The 20,719-nt window shown below is 49.3% G+C and overlaps 6 protein-coding genes across 6 annotated transcripts; 4 read left to right on the top strand and 2 right to left on the bottom strand.

Annotated features, from left to right (window-relative positions):
* Positions 1-788: 788 nt before the first annotated feature.
* Positions 789-2,661, top strand: LAJ45_00521 (uncharacterized protein; the record flags this gene model as incomplete). The annotated part of the gene is made up of 4 exons (XM_046110122.1): positions 789-1,309; positions 1,374-1,736; positions 1,790-2,528; positions 2,587-2,661. 4 exons carry the CDS (start codon positions 789-791, stop codon positions 2,659-2,661), a joined length of 1,698 nt encoding a protein of 565 aa, XP_045976815.1.
* Positions 2,662-5,608: 2,947 nt separating this feature from the next.
* LAJ45_00520 (uncharacterized protein) lies at positions 5,609-7,615 on the top strand (the record flags this gene model as incomplete). Its single annotated transcript, XM_046110121.1, has 6 exons — positions 5,609-6,059; positions 6,119-6,621; positions 6,683-6,792; positions 6,852-7,171; positions 7,244-7,351; positions 7,425-7,615. The coding sequence occupies 6 exons, from the start codon at positions 5,609-5,611 to the stop codon at positions 7,613-7,615; spliced, it is 1,683 nt and encodes a 560-aa protein (XP_045976814.1).
* Positions 7,616-7,753: 138 nt separating this feature from the next.
* On the bottom strand, positions 7,754-9,158 carry LAJ45_00519 (uncharacterized protein; the record flags this gene model as incomplete). The annotated part of the gene is made up of 4 exons (XM_046110120.1): positions 7,754-7,889; positions 7,974-8,727; positions 8,845-8,959; positions 9,090-9,158. 4 exons carry the CDS (start codon positions 9,156-9,158, stop codon positions 7,754-7,756), a joined length of 1,074 nt encoding a protein of 357 aa, XP_045976813.1.
* Positions 9,159-13,221: 4,063 nt separating this feature from the next.
* LAJ45_00518 (uncharacterized protein) lies at positions 13,222-16,200 on the top strand (the record flags this gene model as incomplete). Its single annotated transcript, XM_046110119.1, has 6 exons — positions 13,222-13,224; positions 13,364-13,402; positions 13,474-14,011; positions 14,103-14,155; positions 14,212-14,333; positions 14,406-16,200. 6 exons carry the CDS (start codon positions 13,222-13,224, stop codon positions 16,198-16,200), a joined length of 2,550 nt encoding a protein of 849 aa, XP_045976812.1.
* A 2,523-nt stretch (positions 16,201-18,723) lies between these two features.
* Positions 18,724-19,400, top strand: LAJ45_00517 (uncharacterized protein; the record flags this gene model as incomplete). Its single annotated transcript, XM_046110118.1, has 4 exons — positions 18,724-18,850; positions 18,927-19,024; positions 19,098-19,167; positions 19,225-19,400. 4 exons carry the CDS (start codon positions 18,724-18,726, stop codon positions 19,398-19,400), a joined length of 471 nt encoding a protein of 156 aa, XP_045976811.1.
* Positions 19,401-19,719: 319 nt separating this feature from the next.
* LAJ45_00516 (uncharacterized protein) lies at positions 19,720-20,496 on the bottom strand (the record flags this gene model as incomplete). Its single annotated transcript, XM_046110117.1, has 1 exon — positions 19,720-20,496. The coding sequence occupies one exon, from the start codon at positions 20,494-20,496 to the stop codon at positions 19,720-19,722; it is 777 nt and encodes a 258-aa protein (XP_045976810.1).
* Between the last annotated feature and the right edge of the window lie 223 nt (positions 20,497-20,719).

Genomic DNA, 20,719 nt, shown 5'->3' with positions numbered 1-20,719 from the left:
CGATACCGCCGGTGTAGATACCTTTGAATTCTGTCGGTTTGTTCGCCTAGAAACATATGAAGTGTAAATCGATATCACTCTCATAGGGGAGTGGTTTTCAAAACTAAAGATGTAGTCAGCACCGGTGCCTTAACATGAACCTTCTAATAATCATTCCCCTGTAACCCCTTAGCCCGAATAGGATGCTCCCAACTATTCCACCTACCAATTCGTTAAAAAACGAGGCTGAGCATCCCGAATCAATGACTACAGGCCTATTAGCGCCCAGCGATTCCCCAGCTAAGATTCCTTGGCAACCTCACTGCGCGTTTCGGGCGTTTCATAGATATCATTTGGTTAGTTAATCCTAGCCCTAACAACCTTAAATGATTTTGAGCCCGAGTAGAATCGCTGTACCCATTAGCGCTACATGCAGCGGGGAAAGTGTTGTTGAGTTTAAGCTTGTCGGTCCTTAACTCTGCCGCCTAGCTGGGATTTCGACCCCTTTCGTCGGGCCTCTCATGGGTTCAGCTTCTTCCTGAGAATGTATATAGAGATGATAATCCGCGGGAAAAGATGAAGTTTAGTTCTAAGAGATCAGTAGGACGCTCACTCTTTCCCCTGCGCAGTGGTTGATTCACGCCTTCTCTTCTTTGACGACAATACACTTTTGGTAATATTATTTCGATATACGATATCAAGTATATTCTCTCAATATCTCCCGAAAGATATTCAAGCCTGGAGCTTTACTATATATTTTATCAGCGATACGGTTATATATACCACTTTGCTTTATGCCAGACTTCACCATGAAGTTCATTACTATCATTTCCCTGGTCCTGTTCACCACTCTCACGTCCGCCGCCGCAATCCGGAGAGGCCCAGTTTCCGTAGTAGATGTCACATCTCTGGTCCCTAGGTCCAGCACTACTAGCAATGTCCTCAAACCCATTAATCTCGACGCCTTCAAATCCGCCATAGGCATCTCCGTACGAGACACTGTCGACTTCTCGCGCCTCGACCCTGCCTCCCAAGCCGAGCTAATGTTCGGCTCGCCAGGTAATAATGGGAGTAGTGTTCTCCTTGCAAATATGACCCTCTATGCGCCAGACGGGCAGCAGATCGTCATGATGGAGAGTTTCGAAGGCCTTACATCTGCGGTGGACTGCAAAGGTGACGATGGAACTATGTCCTTGACTTTCACGTCGAAGGAGGCGTTTGATGCTGCGGTTGATAAGTGGAGCTTTATCAATGAGGATGAGGATGGTAGCTTCTTGCTTATTGCGAACCATGATGGGTGTGGGGATGCGGATCAAAGACAGGCTTATACGTACGTATATACCAGTACAAAAATCTTAGGGCTAAGAGTGACTGATATTTCATATGACGACTAGTATTTCGAAGATCGATAATGAGGAGGCAAGTTTGATGACCATCCTCACGGCCAAGGTTACTCCGTGGTCTGAAATCGCTGGGACCTTTGATTTGGACTTTGGAAGTGCTACCGTGTCACCAGGAGCTGCTAGGCGTTTGATGACGCGTGGCTTTAGTGACTTTATGGATGGAGTCGTGAATGGCGTGAAAGATGTTGTTGATGGTGTTGGGGACGCTATCACAGGTGGCGGTGATGACGGGAGTGATGGTTTAATCGGCGTTGTTGATGATATTTTGGAGGATATCGGAAATGGGGATGTAGTGTTTGATGTATCTTCCGGTACTCCAGGGGAACGATTCAACGTCCTTACGGATCCTACCAAGTAAGTTATCCGCCACAAACCCTTCACAAGAACCTCTACTCACATCTCAACAGCCCCACAAATCCCGCTCTAGTCCTCGACTGCCTCGATTGCTACATCACAGGCAAATTCAAGCTCGTCGGCAAGGTCTCTGTCGAGCAGTTCAATGTGAAAGCACTCATCATTGATGCCAGCCCGCAAGACTTCAACACCACAATGAAACTCAATGCCGCAATCGCTGCCTCTGTCGCTGCCCCCACCAGTTTAAATCTTACCAAAGAGATTGTTAGCTTCCCCGTTCCCGCCGCCGGGATCGTCATCCCGGGTATCTTCGAGCTCGGCACGGTAATGACCTACGAAGTCGCGGTAGAGTCTAGCATTGCTGGCACTGCAAACTTCACCTTTGGGCTACAGAGCACGGTCCCAAACGGCGCAAACATCGTTGTCGATCTCGCCAACATTGATTCCAGCACCGCAACTGGGTTCGAGGCCGCAACATTTGACCCTATCTTTGAATTTGGAAGCGGATCGGTGACGACGAGCGTTATGGCCATATCACGTCCCAAGCTGACCTTTGGCGTCGAAGTTGTTGGTGTCGGAAAGCTGGAGGTTGGATTGAATCTTGGACTGCCTAAAGTTGGCGTTGATTTGACAACGAAATACAATGAGACTGGGGCCTGTGATGGTTCGTCGTCAAAGACGGGTTTTGGAGTTGAGTCCAAGATTTTGTTGGATCTGGAGGTGAGCTTAAATGGGAAGTTTGGCCCTGGCTCGATCATTGACGCTGGGACGCTTTATACTGTTAGTTTATTGGTAAGAGTTACTACTATCCGGAGATAATTAGTGCGACAATTACTAATATGGAATATAGAAGTACGAGAAGTCGATCTTCGAAAAGTGCTTTCCATTTGATATTCCGGGCCTCAATAGCACAGCAACCAGCTAGTTTAACGCCAAGAGTGGGTTAAGATTTTATTGTTCTGGAGAACCGAATAAGATTATGAGATTTATGTTAGCCATTGTAGTATTTAAATTATGATTTTTTATGTGTCTATTGATTAAAGAAAACGAGTGATAATCCATGAATAAAAAGTCTTTAGTGGTGCATGTTCACAGCAGGTCACTCGAAGTGCGGCTCGCAACGGTTAAGGGAATTTCGTAACCCTAGTCTGTTCTTTACTAAAATCCATAGTAACAAGCACTAGTCTTTCGAATTTCACCGAAGTACACACACTTGAGTATATAGAAAGCTCTTATATTAAGGGATTGCAGTAATGAATGCTCGCCGGTACCAGTGCTCGCGCGCAACGTCTTAAAATAAGTTGTCCTAGTGAGTGATAGATGGCTTCCCTGGCCACCCGAACACCCCCCTCACCCGAACAGTTGAGTATGATTGGTACACACACCGGTTGCAACGAAGATCCTTTCTTTTTGACGTTGACTGTTCGGGTGAGGGGGGTGTTCGGGTGGCTAGGGAAGCCATCTATATGTAGATCGTTATCCCTTGCTTCGTACTACCCAGACTGAAGACTCCTATGGTAAACCTTACCTAGCGCGAATTATGTTCGCTGAGTCGTAAAGACAGATAAGTGCATTCTACACGAACCAACCATCCTAAAGTTGTTGCTATAGGGCACGCAGTACGGCTTATACCGGATTATCTGCATGTTGCGAGTAGAGTATGTACTCTGTTACAGGCCTTATGTTGTGCGAGAACCTTGACCATAATTTAACGGGTGCACCGCCGATAAAACGTCGTCCATTGGGAGGCGAATCACGGGAACCGCCACCACGGCTCGCTATTGAGAAGATTAAAAAGTTAAGAGTATGTAGGTACAGTCTTTTACCGTCTCTTGACGAATACTGCCAGTTGACGAACAGGGGACTTTGGGCCAATAGAAATTAAAAGGACCGGAGATCTCGTTGCTTGGCTGTTTCTTTCCATACTTGGAATCCCTGGCAGTATTCGTAAAAGACTGTACTATAACTATTGGACCCGACCCGAGGAATGAAGCGGTGAGGTTACACCTAACGTACAACCTAACGTACAACCTAACTCCATGGTAGAGTATGTATTTGTTCTCTTAAACCGAGGCTTTATTAACCAGATCTACGCATATTTTATTTGTAGGCGATCGAGCTAGTCGTACCTGCAATTATTATGTACGTATCCCTAATTTGTCATAGCACTGGGTTACGGAATATGCCATCAAACATGCCCGTGATGCCAGCAGGAACATTCTGCTGAAGCTAAACCGTCGGAAACAACTTTCGCTTCGACATCATCAAGCCGCAAGTGGCAACCTTCCTGATAAATTGAAGGTTGCTCCCTTGCCTCTGACTTCAATTTTATACAATACTTGATAGGTACGACTATGATCTACGAGCTTCGTTTTTTGATCCTCAACCCTTGGTCTCGGCATATACTCCAAGACGAGGAGGCTGGGCGCATTTGACACATGAAAATCATGCATAAAATGGCTTTAGCCAATTAGGCTTCGGTCAACACTAGTACTAGTAAGTTAAGAGATATTAAAAATTCAGCCCCAACTAGCATATGCCCGAGAAAAGTCTTTTAGTCGCGCCGGCTGAACTCACGGAAATTTTAAGTCGAGCAGATAAAATTCTGCTTTGTGCATTGGGAAGGGTGGGGCGCAGAACCTTCTAGTTCCAAATGCTTGCACTTTAGGAAGAACCATTTTGATGACGCCTAGATCATCTTGGGCAGAACAGGCATCAAAAAACAATCACGCCCTCGGCAATCTAACCAGAAAATCAGATCTCCAAAGGAATACGGGAACCAAGAACCCCCCACACAAACACGCACGGGCTTGCGATTACTTATCGATGGTAATCCTTATCAAGTTTAAAGTTAAGCCCCAAGTATCTTCTCCAGCACAAATCGGGGCAATGGCGCATAAACACGTCCAAGAATAATAGCCTAGATTCCCAATTTCTATAAGTCTAATGTCTATCAGTCTTTATCAGTCTTCAGCATACGGCGTTGCATAACGGCATCTGGTCTGTTGTTGAACAAGCAGGAAGAGGCGTCTTCTTTCAGCTCAGAATTCGGCATCAAGTTCGATTATGGCCGGTCCGGTTGTTACTTCAACTGAGATAGTCGTTCCGGGGAGCAGGGATTAGACTGCGTGAACCACTGTATCAATAGGTACTAGTATACATCTTGGTCTTTGTCTTCAGCTGATCAGCTCAAGGTTATGATAATGCACCACGCCGATACCCATTTAGGAGTTGGCGGTTATATTGCAAGACATGGGTAGGTACATACTTACATGTAGTTGTAACCGAATTCTGAAAACTGATGAGCACTGTACTGCATGGTGTCTTTGAGATCGTAGAGAAACATCTGAGTTGGAAATGTTTCATGATCTCATTAATACAAGTATCCAAGTTGAGATATATTACAACACCCTCTTAAACCAATACGTGTATTCTTGTTTTTTGATACATTTCTAAATCAGTAATAGCGTATTAGTTGCCGTACTTCAATGTCGTTATAATTGCATGCTGTATGATGATAGGACCATAATGTTGGTTTAGTTACCTGAGACTCACTTTGAGATCCACTCGGTATTCCCGCCATCGACTCTGTCGATCTGCCTCGGGATAATATGCATGTCATGGAAGGCTAGCCTTAGGTTTTACCTACGCCTCTTGATCTACAATTGCAACCAATTTGGCTTACGCCCTTCATGACACTCCCTCGTGAGACCACCACACCCAAACTTTTGTTTCACCACTATGCGATACACTCAATCACAATGCTATATCCCCACAATCCTCATGAGTCTAGATCAAGCATGAAGCTTCTATATAAACCCCAGACCCGCCATCCAAATTATATCTCCATCCTTCTGAGCTGACAGGCAAAGATGTCGAGACTCGTGGGAACCTACCTCACTGCTCTCTTCGAGCAAGCAGCCTCCATCCCAACCCAAAAGCTAGTATTATACTCTACCCTACTAGGAATAAATTCCCATCTAGGATACTTTATCCACGGCGACCATGATCACCTCTCTGGGTCGTTTTTCATAGGCTTCTTCTTCTTCCCATCCCTCATATTTGGCGTGTTCCACAAACATCTTGGTATAGCCACAGTCGAGGCACTGACCCTCACTGCAACGATATGGACCAGCTTTCTGGCCGGCCTCACAGCTAGTATCATCACCTACCGCCTCTTGTTCCACCCGCTGCGGAAGTTCCCCGGGCCGTTTGGTGCCAAAGTGACCAAATGGTGGAGCGTGGTGAATGCTGCAAAGACGCTACAGAACCATGAGCTCGGTCTGGATTTGCATGCAAAGTATGGTGATTTTGTAAGGACCGGTAAGTGGACCTATACAATCCATTTCTAATTTTCTTTAATTCTAACGTGAATACTCTAGGCCCCAACGAACTCTCCATCAACTGCGAAGCCATCGTCCCCATTGTCGTCAAACTCGCCAAAGGCCCCTGGTACAACCTTGGAAAGCCCAAGCCCTCCACGCAGCTAACACGGGACCGTGACGTGCACCGAGCCAACCGCCGTCTCTGGGACAAAGCCTTCACCTCAGACGCCGTGATGCAGTATCTCCCCAAGCTGATCATCCGCTCCACGGAGCTCCTCGACATCATTGCGGCCCAGAACCCCGTCAACATCTCTGACTACTTCAACTACTACATGTGGGACAGCATGGGGGATGCCACCTTCAGCAAGTCGTTCAACATGCTGCCGACACACGGGAAGGAGAATGATTACATGCGTATCACAAAGAATGCGACCACGGGCTTGGCAATCTTCGGGCATGTGCCGTACCTGCCGCATATCTTGGATCTGATACCGGGCACGAATAGGGACTATAAGGGTTTTTTGAGGTGGTGTGACGAGTTGGTGAATGAGAGGAGGGCGGTAGGTTTTTTTTGAGTCAATGATTTTGGGACGGGATATGTGGGGCTAATATTTGGTGCAGAGGAACCCTGAGAAAAAGGATGTTTTTTCGTGGCTGTTGACGGCGGATGCTAAGACGATGGCTGGAATTGGTATGGCTAATGAAGCTCGACTTGCAATTTTGGCTGGAAGGTATATTTAACCCTCATAGTCTCTAGCAAGTAGGCTGTTACTAATTTTGATTAATCCAGTGACACGACGGCTACAACACTCACAAACATATGTTTCCATCTTGCCGACAACCAGGACCAGCTCAAGATACTCCGGGAAGAGATTGATGCTCTCTACTCATCCTACCAAGATGACGAGGACAGAATATTCAAGGACCTCGCCATGGGCAAGTGCGACAACACAGACCATCTCGAAGGCGTAATCAGCGAAGTATTGCGATTGCACCCAGTATTGCCTTCAAGCCCGCAAAGGATGGCACCTCCAGAAGGCATAATGATCAATGACACATTTGTGCCCGGAAACACCGCCATCTACGCCCCCATGCACACAATCTTTAGAGGTATTTTTTCCAAAAAAATCTCGAATATAAATGATTAAAGTCCCATATGACTAACCAAAAGGAATGCTTTAGATCCTCGAAACTTTGAGAGACCAAAGGAGTTTCTTCCGGAGAGATGGTACAAGACATCAAAGTATCCACTGACACGTGATCAGAAAGTTTTTATCCCCTTCTGGACTGGTAATTTCTAACCCCCTGGGTCCCTTGACTAGCATATTGGAAAGCATCAACTAAGCATGAAAAAAAAAAATAGGGACATGGAGTTGTGCCGGCAAGTCTCTGGCGAACATGCACCTGCGGATTGTCATTACGAGGATTGTGCGGCGATTTTCGATACAGCTGGCGCCTGGTATGAATGAGGAGAAGCTGAACAAATATGCTCAGGACTTGTTCATTCTGTACATGGGGGATGTCAACCTAATCTTGAAGGAACGGAATATGTGATGCGCAGGTACTAATCTAACTGTTTTGATTTGTTTTTGTTTATTCATGTAACGCACCATGTAGCTATGAGTATAATGGGGTACTAGAATTGAACCATATTACCAAGGAGGACTGAGTTCCTCAAGTCCTGCTGCCTAGCTAGGCGGTAGTAGTTGTAGTAGTCTGGCTGTTGAGATCCAGTAGCTCTTCCATGCCCTCGTTCAAGTGACCTTTGTACTCGCCCGAGGTCTTCAGCTCCTTGTGTCTATTAAACGCATGAGGCAGCCCAGGCCATCTACCAAAAAAGACTATTAGCAATCTTCACCCTCTCAATCACAGAAAATCACCCGCCCCCGCAGCAACACCGGCCAGCACTCACATTCTCAGCTCAGGACTCTTTGGATCCTCCCTCCTCAGCCCCTTCCAATACGCCACGCCATCATCCCTCAGCAGGTCCGCGCCCGCCACAAACACCACCGCCCTCGGCAACCCCTTCAGCTCCTTCGGATCAAACAGCGGCGAGAAGTCCACATCCCTCGGGTCCGGGCTGCCATACACCTGCTCCAGCACGCCCAGCTTCCCCTTCGCCAGCACCGGGTCATTCACATTATCGCTGTACGCCTCAAACTTTGACAGCGTTGCCACGAAGCCTCCGTGGTCCCGCGTCGAGCACAACCATGGGTACACTAGCAGCTGCCCCGCCACTTTGACTCCGGCCTCCGGGGTGTCGCGGGCGCGCCGGGAGACAACGCAGGCGAGGTTGCCGCCGGAGGAGACGCCGCCGACGTAGAAGGCGCTATGTGGGATTGTGGTAGTAGCCCAGCGCGCGGCGGCCCAGGCGTCGTCGGGGCCGGCCGGGAATGGGTGCTCGGGTGCGAGCCGGTAGCTGGCGGAGATGATGGTGATGTGCGAGTGGTGGCTGATGTGGCGGAGGGCTTCGTCGTCGGCGAGTTGGCTGCCGATGGCGAAGCCGCCGCCGTGGAACCAGAGCATGGCGGGGAGCGGGGTGGCGGTGGCGGTGGGGGCAGTGGAGGCGGAGGTGGGGGTGGGGGCGGGGGTGTAGATGCGCGCGGGGAGGGGGGCGCCGGTGGCGCTGGGGTAGGTTGTGTCGGTTACTTGGACGGTTGTTTCAGCTGCATGATGGAAGTGTCAGTATTTCCTGTAAGATATAGGTAGGTGGGGGAGGGGGGTCTTTTTTGGTACAGAATGAGAAGTAGGAGGTAGGTCTGTAAATGTGGATTTATACACACCCATATACTCTGGATTCGAGGCAAGATAGAGCTCCAGCTGTCTATTTCTCTCCATACGCGCCTCGACAATACCGCCGCCGCCGCCTGCCGCTTCTGGCTTCGCCGTCTTGATGAACTATTCTCCCCCCCGCATACCACGAGTATCTTAGCACTCCAACAATTTACACATAGAAATGTGGGGTAAACAAAGCTCTGAAGCTAAGAACATGGAGAAGCGATCATTGACTGCCGCTAACTGGACTAACCTCAATCCATTCCGCGCTTGGCTTACTAGTAGTAGAGATGTCGTCGGGGAGGCCGTAGAGGATCGTCATTTTTTGGAGAATATGTGGAGGGGCGGTTATTGTTTGTTCAAGATACAAGCCCGTATACAGCTTCTACGTTGTATCTTGGTTCTTGGTTCTTGGTATCTACAATGGGTACGTGTGTTTATATAGAGCTACTTTCCCCCCTGCCCCGACCCCGACCCCGACCCCGACCCCACTACCAAGAAAAGTTATATCATTAGTTAAGCTCCGACCCCCGGCCAACCCCCGCTAGCGCCGCGATGCCGAGGCGGCCGAGGCACCCCAGCCAGCGGGGTTGCCGTTGCTACATAGCTGGGAGCACGTCTGCTAATCCCCGACGTTCTTATTTTCGGAGTTCTGCATATAGTACCATAGCAACCAGGCCGAAAGACTAACGTATAATCCAAAGAAGTCGGTAATTACGGTTTAGACCCTAGGAGGTATGTTCTCTCATCTTTCAGCCCTCTAGTTACGGAGTTTAGAATCGTTTCATGCTTCTATCCCTCATCTACAAAATTTAAATCACAGCCTTTTGTGACCACATCCTGAAACCCTAACCCTGGGCTTAAGCTGGGTATGTAGATAAAGCATCAATTGGGTCTAACCTCGGCGGGGCATGTAGGTACCAGCTCGCAAGCCCTGATTGGTCGGAGTGGGTAGGTAGGGTGGGTTGCCTCGGAAGGATGCGAGTGTTGAGCCGGCCGGCGCTGCATGTTTATGCAGGCCAGTTTTGATTTCCTGGGTGTGAGGTGATGATGTGAACGTACTCTAGCTAGCTAGAGAAACATTCCTGCGGGAATGGCGAGATACCTAGCTGTGCAGTGGTGTCGATGAGGAGAGACTCAAGGAGGGTTTCTTTGCAAAAGTGAAGTGGGAGAGGTACTTCAGAATGGACATACCTGATGTGGTGAAAGAGAGAGCTTAATCCATACTCTGCCAGTCAGCCAGTCAGCCAGCGAGAGTATCTACCTTGCTTAGCTACTCTTGGCCACTCAGATTCACCACCACCGCCAAGCTAGCAGCACCCAGACAGACCGAGCTCGCCAACGTGTCAACGCCTCTCGTACTGTCGCCTCTCCTCTCTCTCCTCTCCTCTCCTCATGATCACTTCTCCTCACTTCACTTCTCCTCACTCACTCGCTGTCATTGCAAGCGCCGCCGCCGCAGAACACGGGAACGGTCGATGATCAGTCAGTCAGTCACTCTAATTAGTCAGAGCGCTAGGCCCAGAGCGAGCGAGGGAGTGAGCTAGTGGTTCGCAGCGCAGCTAGCCACCGGCCGAGTGATGATTCGTGATCGCCCTAGACCACAAGGCAGGAGAGACACACGCCGGTAAACGTACGGACGGACGGGCGGGTACGGTAGAGACATGTTGATGTGGGCCGCAGAACAAGCAAGGCTTTTTTTTTATTTTTTTTATTTTGAATTTTGCAAACTAAAAAAGTGCAGTTCCCGGGCCCTAGGGAATTAGATCTCCCGGGCCCGTTAGAATTGCCGGAGCACGCGCGCGCGCGCGCGCGGGGGAGGTTTAAGGATAAGAAGCAAAAAGGTCTGAAAAGAGCTAGCTAAAAGCTAGTAGTGAATGAGGGAGTGGGAGTGCACTGGGGCCCGGAGGACCATGGATGGAGGAATGAGTGCTCTTGGATTGCAATTGCCTCACTGTGCAGCGCCGCAGTCCTGGCGTGATTGCGAATGTACCTGACTAGCCTTCAGGTAGAGTAGTACTAGAGTACCTACATAGGTAGAGGAACTACTCTTGACACCCGCGAGAGTCAAGAACATGTCTCGGGGGAAGAAGGGGGGTTTATCATTGCATCAAGTATCCCAGCCGGCGATCAGAAAACCGTTACCTTCAAAACCTCCTTAAGCTTCTCAAGGCTCTCTCTCTCTCTCTCTTCTCTTGCACTCCCGGATCCCTCAGTCAGTTCAATTACATACAGACGTTAATTCTCAGGCACACGAAAAAAAAAAGTCAACCTTAGGCAACTCAGACATAAGTATGCAATCAGAGTTTAAACAAACGGAAGAAAAAAATAATAAAAAGAACCCTTAATTCTGTCTAAGACCCAAAGTGCAGAAACCAGAAACTCAGGGGTAAGAAGAGCAAAACCCCACTCGGTAGCCGTGCCAGTAATCCATCGCCGTTCGATGATCTGGGTTAGGGTTGTAAAAAAAGTAGCAGACCCTCAGGGTCCATCAGCACTAGTTACAACCTACATGTATGGCTCCACTCGTATGGCCCCACTCGTATGGCTCTCCCCCATCGCTGCGGCTTAGCGAACGGCGCCTCAGTTTGAGAATATGTATGCCCCCCGTGCTGGAGAGAGCGACATGCCTACACTCTCGTCCAGAATCGACCTTTACGGCGCTTCCCACGTGTGCCCTCAGTTGGGGCCAGCATGACAAGGAGAGGACAGGGTGATGAGGGGTAGGTATAGAGGGTAGAGTCTATGGTTCTCAGTCTGTGTAGCTAGGTATTGTAGGTACTGTACCGGTACAGTGTAGACCCTGCTGGACCTGGTAGAGTCAACCCATGCCCAGGAGTACTATACATGGTCCCATATGTACTCTACATGCTGTCCGGGATACGGGATATATCGATAATAATAAGCATCATCATCATCATCATCATCATCCTCGTCCTGAGACAGCAGTTGAGTGGTGCGTGGGTGCGGCTCAACGTTCTGCCTTTTCTTCTTCTTTGCTTTTTACCCCTGTCCGCCTGCCTTAGTGACAGTTCATACTCTTAGCAGACAGACAATAGCGCTATGTAGCTAAGCTACATGCATGTACCTATCTCTCTCTAGGTAACGAGAATTGAATTGTTCACGATCAGACATCATCCCTCGTATCGTTCGTTCGTACTCAGAAACCCTCCCTCAATCAACTCCTCCCTGCATATACGGCCGGTGGATGTTATAGGTATATGCGATGTGGTCAAACACTACTCGTCGGTTCCTGCTCAGAATTTTTTCTATCTGCAGCAGCACACCAGCTTCACCCACCCCACCCCAACCCCCATGCACGCAGCGCACCGTCCTTGTTTCCCAGGACAGGAACGCAACGCAGGTACACGTATGTTTTGACAGCCTCTGGTTGGGCCGTTGCGGGGTAGCTAGCTACCACTACAGGCTACCAGGGGGGGGGGGGGGGACCGCCCGTGCTACATATCATATGTTTCTCATGGATTCATGAACCTTTTAATTGAACGGTTTATTTTACGTTGTTTGGATGTTACCGTTTGGGGTCCGGGGAGATTTTAACTGCTCGCCACTTGAATAATTGAAACATGGGTGGTGCAATGTTTCCTTTAGGGGGGGGGGGGGGTGTTACGGTGCCTAATACAGACAGACACACACAATTGCATTGCAAGACTGTGAGGGTTAATTGTGAATAGTACATGCCCTCGACTCACTCTGGTACCATCATTATCAAAGCTGACTACATGTACATATGGTACATCAGTATACTATACTCTGCCTAGCTATAATTCAATGGTATAGAGCAGCTCTGTTATATCCTGAAACCACGCCAGCAACAACACCACACGCACGTCCGCATTGTTTTTCCAATCTGCTCACGGGCCGGCCCGTGTCATTAGACGAAGATCATTGAGTTATCTTCATGACGACTAGAGTCGGTGTATATTAATAACCTGCGGTGTTTTTTTGAAGGTGTGTGAGGAGAAGCGGTGAAACTTGTACCTATCACCCCAAAGCTCCCCCCATTGATATAAGGTGCATGTCCTTAGCTGCTTCCCACAACCCTCTCAGTACAGCTCGTTGGCATCTGGAGTACTAGCTACTTCTACACCTAGAGCTTTCGAGTGCGGTATTGTACTTTTATTTTTCCTTTCTTTCTTTTCTCTTTCCTTCTTTATTCTTATATTATATACAGAGCTGGGTATGTACTTGGAACCTTCTCCCCCCTTGTGGCCTTTTTATGCTAGGTTGAGTGCGCTTATAAAAAACTAATGCTGCTCTCTGTGTGAAGACTCTTTTTGTAGTTCTTGTATTTTCAATTCCCTTCAGGCTTCAATTTCAATTGTAGAAAACACATACACAATAATTTTTAGGTATACAAAGCAATTATGGTAAGATTTCCCTGGATTCCTTGCAATTCCCCCTGCGTATGGGCATCGCGTTTCATAGCTATCTATAGCTATAGCTATAGCTATAGCTGTTTCTATCTCAATTGAATTATACGAATATGCTAACTCACTCCCTCCACAGGCACAACCACGGGATGCAGAAGAACAGCGAATAAATAGGGTACATATCTCCAATTCCCTCCTTCTCCACCTCTAACAATTACACCAATTGACTCTCTGAACCCACTCCAGCTCTTTGGTTCCTACCTCTACATCTTCCCCTCCCTCCTTATCTTCACCGGCATAGTCCGCACGCTCTACACCGCCTACCGCAGCCACCACCTCCCGCGCACCGACCCCGAATCGCGCACCCCCAACCGCCGCGTCTACCCCCCCAGCGCGCTCTCCAACCGCTTCTCGCGCTACATAAAGTACCCCGCGCTCTTTGGCAACCGCCACTCGCAGCCCATCGGCTGGTACACCTTCCCGACAAGGCTCGAGGCCCTGCTCGTCGGCATATACTGGTTTATCAATATATCATTCCTGTTTGTCAAGCACGGCAACGCCGACAACGGTATCGATGGCTCAAAGATCCTGGCGGACCGCGCGGGAGTGCTCTCGCTGTGGAATATGCCGATCTTCTTCCTGCTGGCGGGGAGGAACGACTTTTTGGTGTGGCTGACGGGGTGGTCGTATGGAACGTTTCATGTGTTTCATAAGTGGGTTGCGAGGGTGTCGGCACTGATGGGGATGGTTCACTCGGTGGCGTATGCGGTGTATATGTATCAGAGTAGGTTTTTTCTCTTCTTTTTCCTGATTGGGTGTGGTGTGGTGGGGGGGAGGAGAGTGATTGTGTATGATGCTGACTGGGCGGGTGATAGTTGGTGATGAGGCGCGAAGATGGAATCCGGCGTATTGGTGGAATGGTGTTTCGGTATGTGGATTTGAGTGCTTTTTTCACTTTTTGATAGTTATTGATGTCGATTGCAGGCTATGATAGTGATGGGATTGATTCTCGTGTTGGCTATATTTCCGTTCCGGAAGAAGGCCTACGAGTTTTTCCTCATAACGCATATCATTGGCGTGATGGTATTTCTGATATTTCTCTACCAGTAAGTCACTTATATGCACAGAACAAGATATACCATATTTCCTGCAATATTAACATTACCACCCCCGCACAGCCATCTAAAGCTCTCCGCAACACGCATGTACAACCCATGGCTCTGGGCCTGCATTGCCATGTGGGCCTTCGACCGCTTCACCCGCCTCCTCCGCATCCTCATCCTCAACTACGGCGCCTTCTCGCGCAACCCGCAGAACCACCACATGGCCCGCGCAAAGTTCGTCAAGGGCACCGACGTTATCCAGCTCACCGTCTACCCCTCCGCCGAGGACGTGAACTACTTCCCGGGCGCCCACTACTTTGTCTTCCTGACCGGTACCTGGCGCTTCTGGGAATCGCACCCATTCACTGCCGCGGCGTGGCGCCCGAGCGGACCAATGATGCCCGCCTATAACGCGGCCGACATCCACAAGATCAAGCGCAGCTTATCGGGCTCACTGAAGAACTCGTTGAAGGAACCAAGACTGCCGCCGAGGGTGCGCACAGCGGATTTGAAGAAGGAGATGGGACACCTGACGACCGTAAAGGAGTTGGGTCCGTTCGAGGAGGTTGGGGAGCTCAAGGAGCTCACGGCGCCAAAGGCAAAGCGCCAGGAAAAGGCTATTTACATTGTCAAACGGCCCGGCCAAGGAGTCATCATCATGGCCGATAACGTGAAGCCGCAGACGCCCGCACCCCCGGAGCGGAAGAAGAGTGCCAAGCGCTCTGCCTCGCAGCGGAGTAAGAGCGGTTCTAGGAAGCCTCACCGTAGCGGCTCTAAGAACTCGCGGGATGGATCCAAGATCTCCCGTGACGGTTCTAAGCTCTCGCGTGATGGCTCCAAGAGCTCTCGTGACGGCTCTAAGATCTCGCGCGATGGCTCCAGGCGCTCCCGTAAGGGTTCAGAAGGCGGCACCGACCGCAGCTCCGAGAGCGAGAAGTCCAGCGAAAGCGGCAAATTCTCGCAGAGCGAGACGCTCGCTATGAGCGGCGGCCATGGCAGCGGCGGCGGGTGCGGCGGCGGTACTGCGGATGGCAGCCACCGCGGAGGAGGAGGGCAGTCGGAGAGATCCGACGAAGACTTCCCGGAGGAGGAGAAGACGGTGTTTGGCAGCGAGAGCGAGAAGACGACTGCAAAGGTGACGGTCACGTCGTCGCAGTTCGAGGACGAGGAAGAGGAGGAGGACGACTACCGGATGGTGATACGCCAGGGCGTGCCCAGCACCCATGCCAGTACGGTGCGGAGGGGCAAGCAGCGCCCGAAGCTGACCTTCTTCATCAAGCCGCGCAAGGGCATGACGGCCACGCTCGCGGAGCGCATCCGCGAGCACGAGCGCCAGAACGAGATTCAGGGGTTTGCGAGGGGCCGTGAGCTGGAGATCAAGTGCCTGATCGAGGGTGCATATGGTGTTAACCACCCGCTGCACCTGTACGAGACAGTAGTGCTGATCGCCGGCGGTGTCGGCATCACGACGATTTTGCCGTATCTGTGCGACTACATGGAGCGCGCGCGCGGGTCGGAGCGGCGGACGATGACACAGCGGTTGGTGTTCCTGTGGACGGCGAAGGAGGAGGAGCTGGTGGAGAATCTGGTCGCGAAGCGGTTCCCGAGAGGGTGCTTGACGAGACGGGATATCAGCATGCAGCTCTATGTCACAAAGACGAAGCAGGGGCAGAAGGAGTTCTTGCCGGGCGTGAAGTATAAGAGGCCGGATATCGGCGAGATACTGAGGGCGGAGCAGGCGAGGCTGGTGGGGAAGATGTCGATCCTGTCGTGTGGGCCGTCGGTGCTGGTGGATATCGTGAGGACAGCGGTGGTGGACTGTCTGGATAAGGATAGGAAGCATATCGAGTACTTTGAGGAGAGTTACTGATTGGGGCCGGCGTGAATCGATGGGTTTGATTCGGGTTTGTACAGCATCATGTTTGATGGGATTATTTGGGGTTTTTTTATTTTTTATTTTTTATTTTTTATTATCATTTACCACCATCACTACTACATACTGTAGGTTTATTTTGTGGTTTCATTTGTTCTACCTTCGACTTCCTCAATCACCACTTTTGAAAAACAGTTATACTTAACACTGTTTTTCTTCTATATCATAAAGCTAGATACCTCTTATAAATGTCTAGCTATGGGTCTATTCCCATTGGGCAGTTACTTTTAGCTACATGCAGCTACGTAGTTGAACGTTAAGAGTTAAATAATTTACACCGTCCACAAATCATTAAGTACCAAACTAAAGCATCCTACTGGCCATCACATGCTGTGTCCCCAAAAACCAACGAATGAAAAAAAATTCCCAGCTGCTCGCATGGCAAAATTAAAGCTAGATAAGCGATGGTTGTGCTTATCTTGGGAATATCTACTCTAATAACGTCGGCAGCTGTGCACGTGTGGTACGTTTGAGTGTTTACCGATTGGGAGGGGACGGCGGCGAATGGGAGCGGGAGGTACACGTATTTGGTCGGCCCTGTGTCACACCAGTGACGGTACTGGTGAAAGGGAGGAAAAGAAAGTGGTGATATATCTAGGTAAGACGAGAGTGTAATATGTATGCAGAGGACATATCATGATGCAGAGTCTAAGTCTCAGAGCCCTTTTCCTTTCTCTTTCTTTCCATTTCATCCCACTCCTATCAACTACCAATGACATCACAGCATCTACATGTATGTACACTACATCCACCTGACGAACACACATTCGATTCCTCCCTTCTTCTCCTCCTCGGCCTCATACTCCTCCGGTCCTCCGGCCCTACGTCTCAAACACCCCAAACCCTTCCTCCACAAGGAGAAACACGTTCATCCCGTTTTAGACCTGCGACAACCGCTCCCATCCACCAATCGCCGCACGTCGCGCGGGCGCCAGTGAAACTTTTATCGCCCCCTCTCATCGCAAGGTCGACGCAGGGTCCTTGTTTGACCCTGAAACTAACCCGAACCATAGCCCCCCCCCCCCCCCCCAAACCTCCGACCTCATCTCGAGAGCATGGGGGTCTTTGGCGTGGGCGTGGGCCAGTCGGAGAGGAGGGGGGTGTCTCGGGGGTGCTGGGGGGTGACGTTGCGGAAGGATGCAGTGTGATCATGGGCGATCACTCGGCTGTGTGTGGGGTTGGGGTTGTTATTGGTGGTTTGGGTTTGAAATGTTAGAGAGCTGGAACGACTATTGGGCCTAGTCTGCATGTAGAAGCGGCGTAAAGTCTCTCCGATTATGGCAGTGATGTGCCTAAGTGGTAATAGAGTTATTTAATATACTACTAACCGGCCCGCCGTCTTTTGAAGTCGTCTAGGTACGTAGAGGTCTGGAACCAAATCGACGGCTTATCTGTACCCAGCAATTCCAAATATCTTCTGCCAGATATATTGGTTTTCTGATTATTGATCCCCAGATGGATCCGAGAGTAAGCACGTCTTTATCAACAGAGGTGAGGTGCATACGGCATCTTGCGGCCCTTGCAGAAATGCCGGTCTTGGCGCTCCGGCGGATATCCGGATGAGAGTGTTGGGGTAAGATAGGTATTCCAAATCCATCTCCGGCGAGAGAGGGAAACCCACGTAAATGATAAAGCGAGATTCCGGATTAAATGTTTCCTTGGGAGTTTCTTTCAAACTCACTATGACTACATCTATCCATGTAGGAGCTCTTTGTGAAGCTGTGCATGTGGCAGGACTAGCCTCCTTGCGCGATGCGGCTTGAGATCCTTATGTTCTTGAGGCATAATACACAAACACGGACATCGACATAGAGGCTGACGGAAATGATAACTCTATAAATCTTGTGATAATTTTGTCCGGGGTTATTTTGTTAATAATGAGGCCCGGTTGGCAGAGCCTCGAGGCCTAGAAACTATTCGCTAGATGTGTTATAATAGAACAGGAATTTTTATTATTTAGCTGCCGTTCTAACATGGTTGATATCGTGACCTATAAATAGTACGTAACGCACCTTGATGGACCTGTCAAACAAACGCACTCTTCTCCGCGCGCATCCATCTGCCATTGCTCCTGGATGAGAAGTCAGAGAGTACAGCAGCCTGTATGTAGTACATGGGAATAGCATTGCAAGTCTTGTTTACAATTGCCAAAGATTGCGACCGCCCCAATTTCCGCGGGCCCCGCCTGAATGGGAAGTGGCTCAAGATCTCAATTCCAAATACTTTGAACCCGTGAGGGTGCTTTGCTTCCCCCCTGCCTGCTTACATGACATCATTAACTTGTTGCGGGGTGGGTGGTGGGATGGGATGGGTTTCCCCGCCATGCTTTCAATTGCTTGGGGCTGGCTTTATTTCTACCTCATCTTTCCACCTTGCGTTCCGTCTCTTCTCTTACAACCATCCACATTAACAACTCCAATTCCATCCTTCAACTAAATCTACCAATTCACATCAATCATCATGGTTTCCGTTGGCAGCACTGTCCCCGCCCCTCCTAAGTCTCTCTGGGAGAAATCTGACGGCAATACTGTTTCTTTCCCTACCTCCGGAAAGTACATCATTCTTGGTGTTCCCGGAGCTTTCACTCGTTTGTCTCTCCCATCTCTGGTATCTGTTTTTCCCATCATGATCAACTCACTGAGACAATTCGGCTGCAATTGTAGCTCCCTGTTCTTCCCAGATCCCTGGATACCTCTCCAATTACAATAGGTTTGTTGCAAAGGGTGTTAGCGACATCTACGTTGTTGCTGTGAACGACATTGTGAGTATCCTAATAAATATCCCATCTACCAGCTTTTATCTGAGTCAATATAACTGACAAACTCATTCCACAGTTCGTTGTCAACGCTTGGAAGGAGAAGCTTGGAAAGAACTCTAACGTCCATTTCGTCGCTGACTGCACCGGTAAGCCTAATGAATAACCAGTCTTTGGAAATATTTAACTGACATGTAAAAATATAGGTGAGTTCATCAAGTCTCTCGGACTTGACTTTGACGCCACTGGTCTTCTTGGGAACAGCCGTTCCAAGCGCTTCGCTGCCGTCGTTGAGGACGGAAAGGTTAAGAACCTTTATGTTGAGGATGAAGCCCCGGAAATCACTGTCACCGCCGCGGACAAGGTTCTTGCCAGCTTGTAGGAATATGCGTTTGGGAACAAAAAAAAAAGAACGGTAGATATTAATTGAAATAATGAATTGATTTGTGATTTGGTCGTGTTCGTTCTTTGTTCCTCCCCAGTAATTGATATTTGAGCTTGATTGAAGGCTTTAACGACATGGTGCCTTGTACAGATAAAGTAAAGCTTTGGTGCAGAACTAGCCATATATTTATGAAATGGCTGTTCAAAGCGGTATCCTGGAATGATCGAGCAGGTTTACGGACAAATTGCATCTAGCGAATTGGAGTTTATTAATTGTAATGCTGTATGGTCGATAGACTAAAACATTTTATATCAAATCAAACGCCCCCAAGCTCCTTCTCTACCGCATCTGCCATTTCCCCTAATGTATTAAACCTCCACTCCCATGCCCCTACTTTCACGAACTCATCATCCTCCGATCCGATCGTTGCATCCTTCCTACTAATCCAGGCACTTCTCAGCTTCATGATCTCCGCTGGAATATGATCATGATGCAGGCTCTGAGCTGTATGCAGAATCTCATCTTTCTCTACACCAAACCTCTCTTTGACCTCTTTGAGCAAATACTCAAAGTTGTTCAAGTCCGGCTTATAGCTACCAATATCCTGAGCTGTCAAGATAGCATCGAAGATACCTTCACCACCCAACTCAGGCAGCGAAGTTGCAAAAGAGTCACGGTCGACATTACTCAAGACCACCAGCTTGAAGTGCTTCTTGAGTCTCTTCAACGCGTCTACCGTATCAGGGAACGCCTTCCAGTTCTTGATGGACGCTGAAAATTCATCCGCCTCTTCCTGTGATGGTGGGGGCTGAGAGAGGGTAGATGCAATCTGCTGGTATACGGTGGAGAGGACTTCCGAATACTTCATCTCGGGGGTTTCCTTCTGCTGAGCACCCTCGAGAGTGTTGTAGAGGTTGATGAATTCCTCACGGGAGAGGGTGTTTGTGGTGGGGGAGTAATGAGTGAGGAGGGGTTGAGCGGCAGCGTAGAGTCCGCTCTCCCAATCAATGAGAGTACCGTAGACATCGAACGAGAGCAGCTTGAAGGGCTTGAAAGAGGTAGTGTTATCGTTATCAGTGGTCGGTGCAGACATTGTGAGATTTTGATATCGATGGCTTTAGATACGGATTGATTGTGGATGGCCGGTATCTTTGTATCGTGATAACGTGCACACGATAGAGGGCCCTGACGCAGGACTTATAAAGTTTCCCTGCTAGCTAGCAGTACTAGCATACCACATGGTACCCAGGCCAGATTAAAAGTGGGGTAGAATACAGCATCTGTCCAAGTTTCTGGCCGTTTCTGCAGGGACCGGC

Source organism: Morchella importuna (assembly GCF_003444635.1).
Source record: "Morchella importuna strain M04M26 chromosome Unknown Morimp01GS001, whole genome shotgun sequence".
Classification (NCBI taxonomy): Eukaryota; Fungi; Ascomycota; class Pezizomycetes; order Pezizales; family Morchellaceae; genus Morchella; species Morchella importuna.
This window is presented reverse-complemented; position numbering and strand designations above follow the sequence as displayed.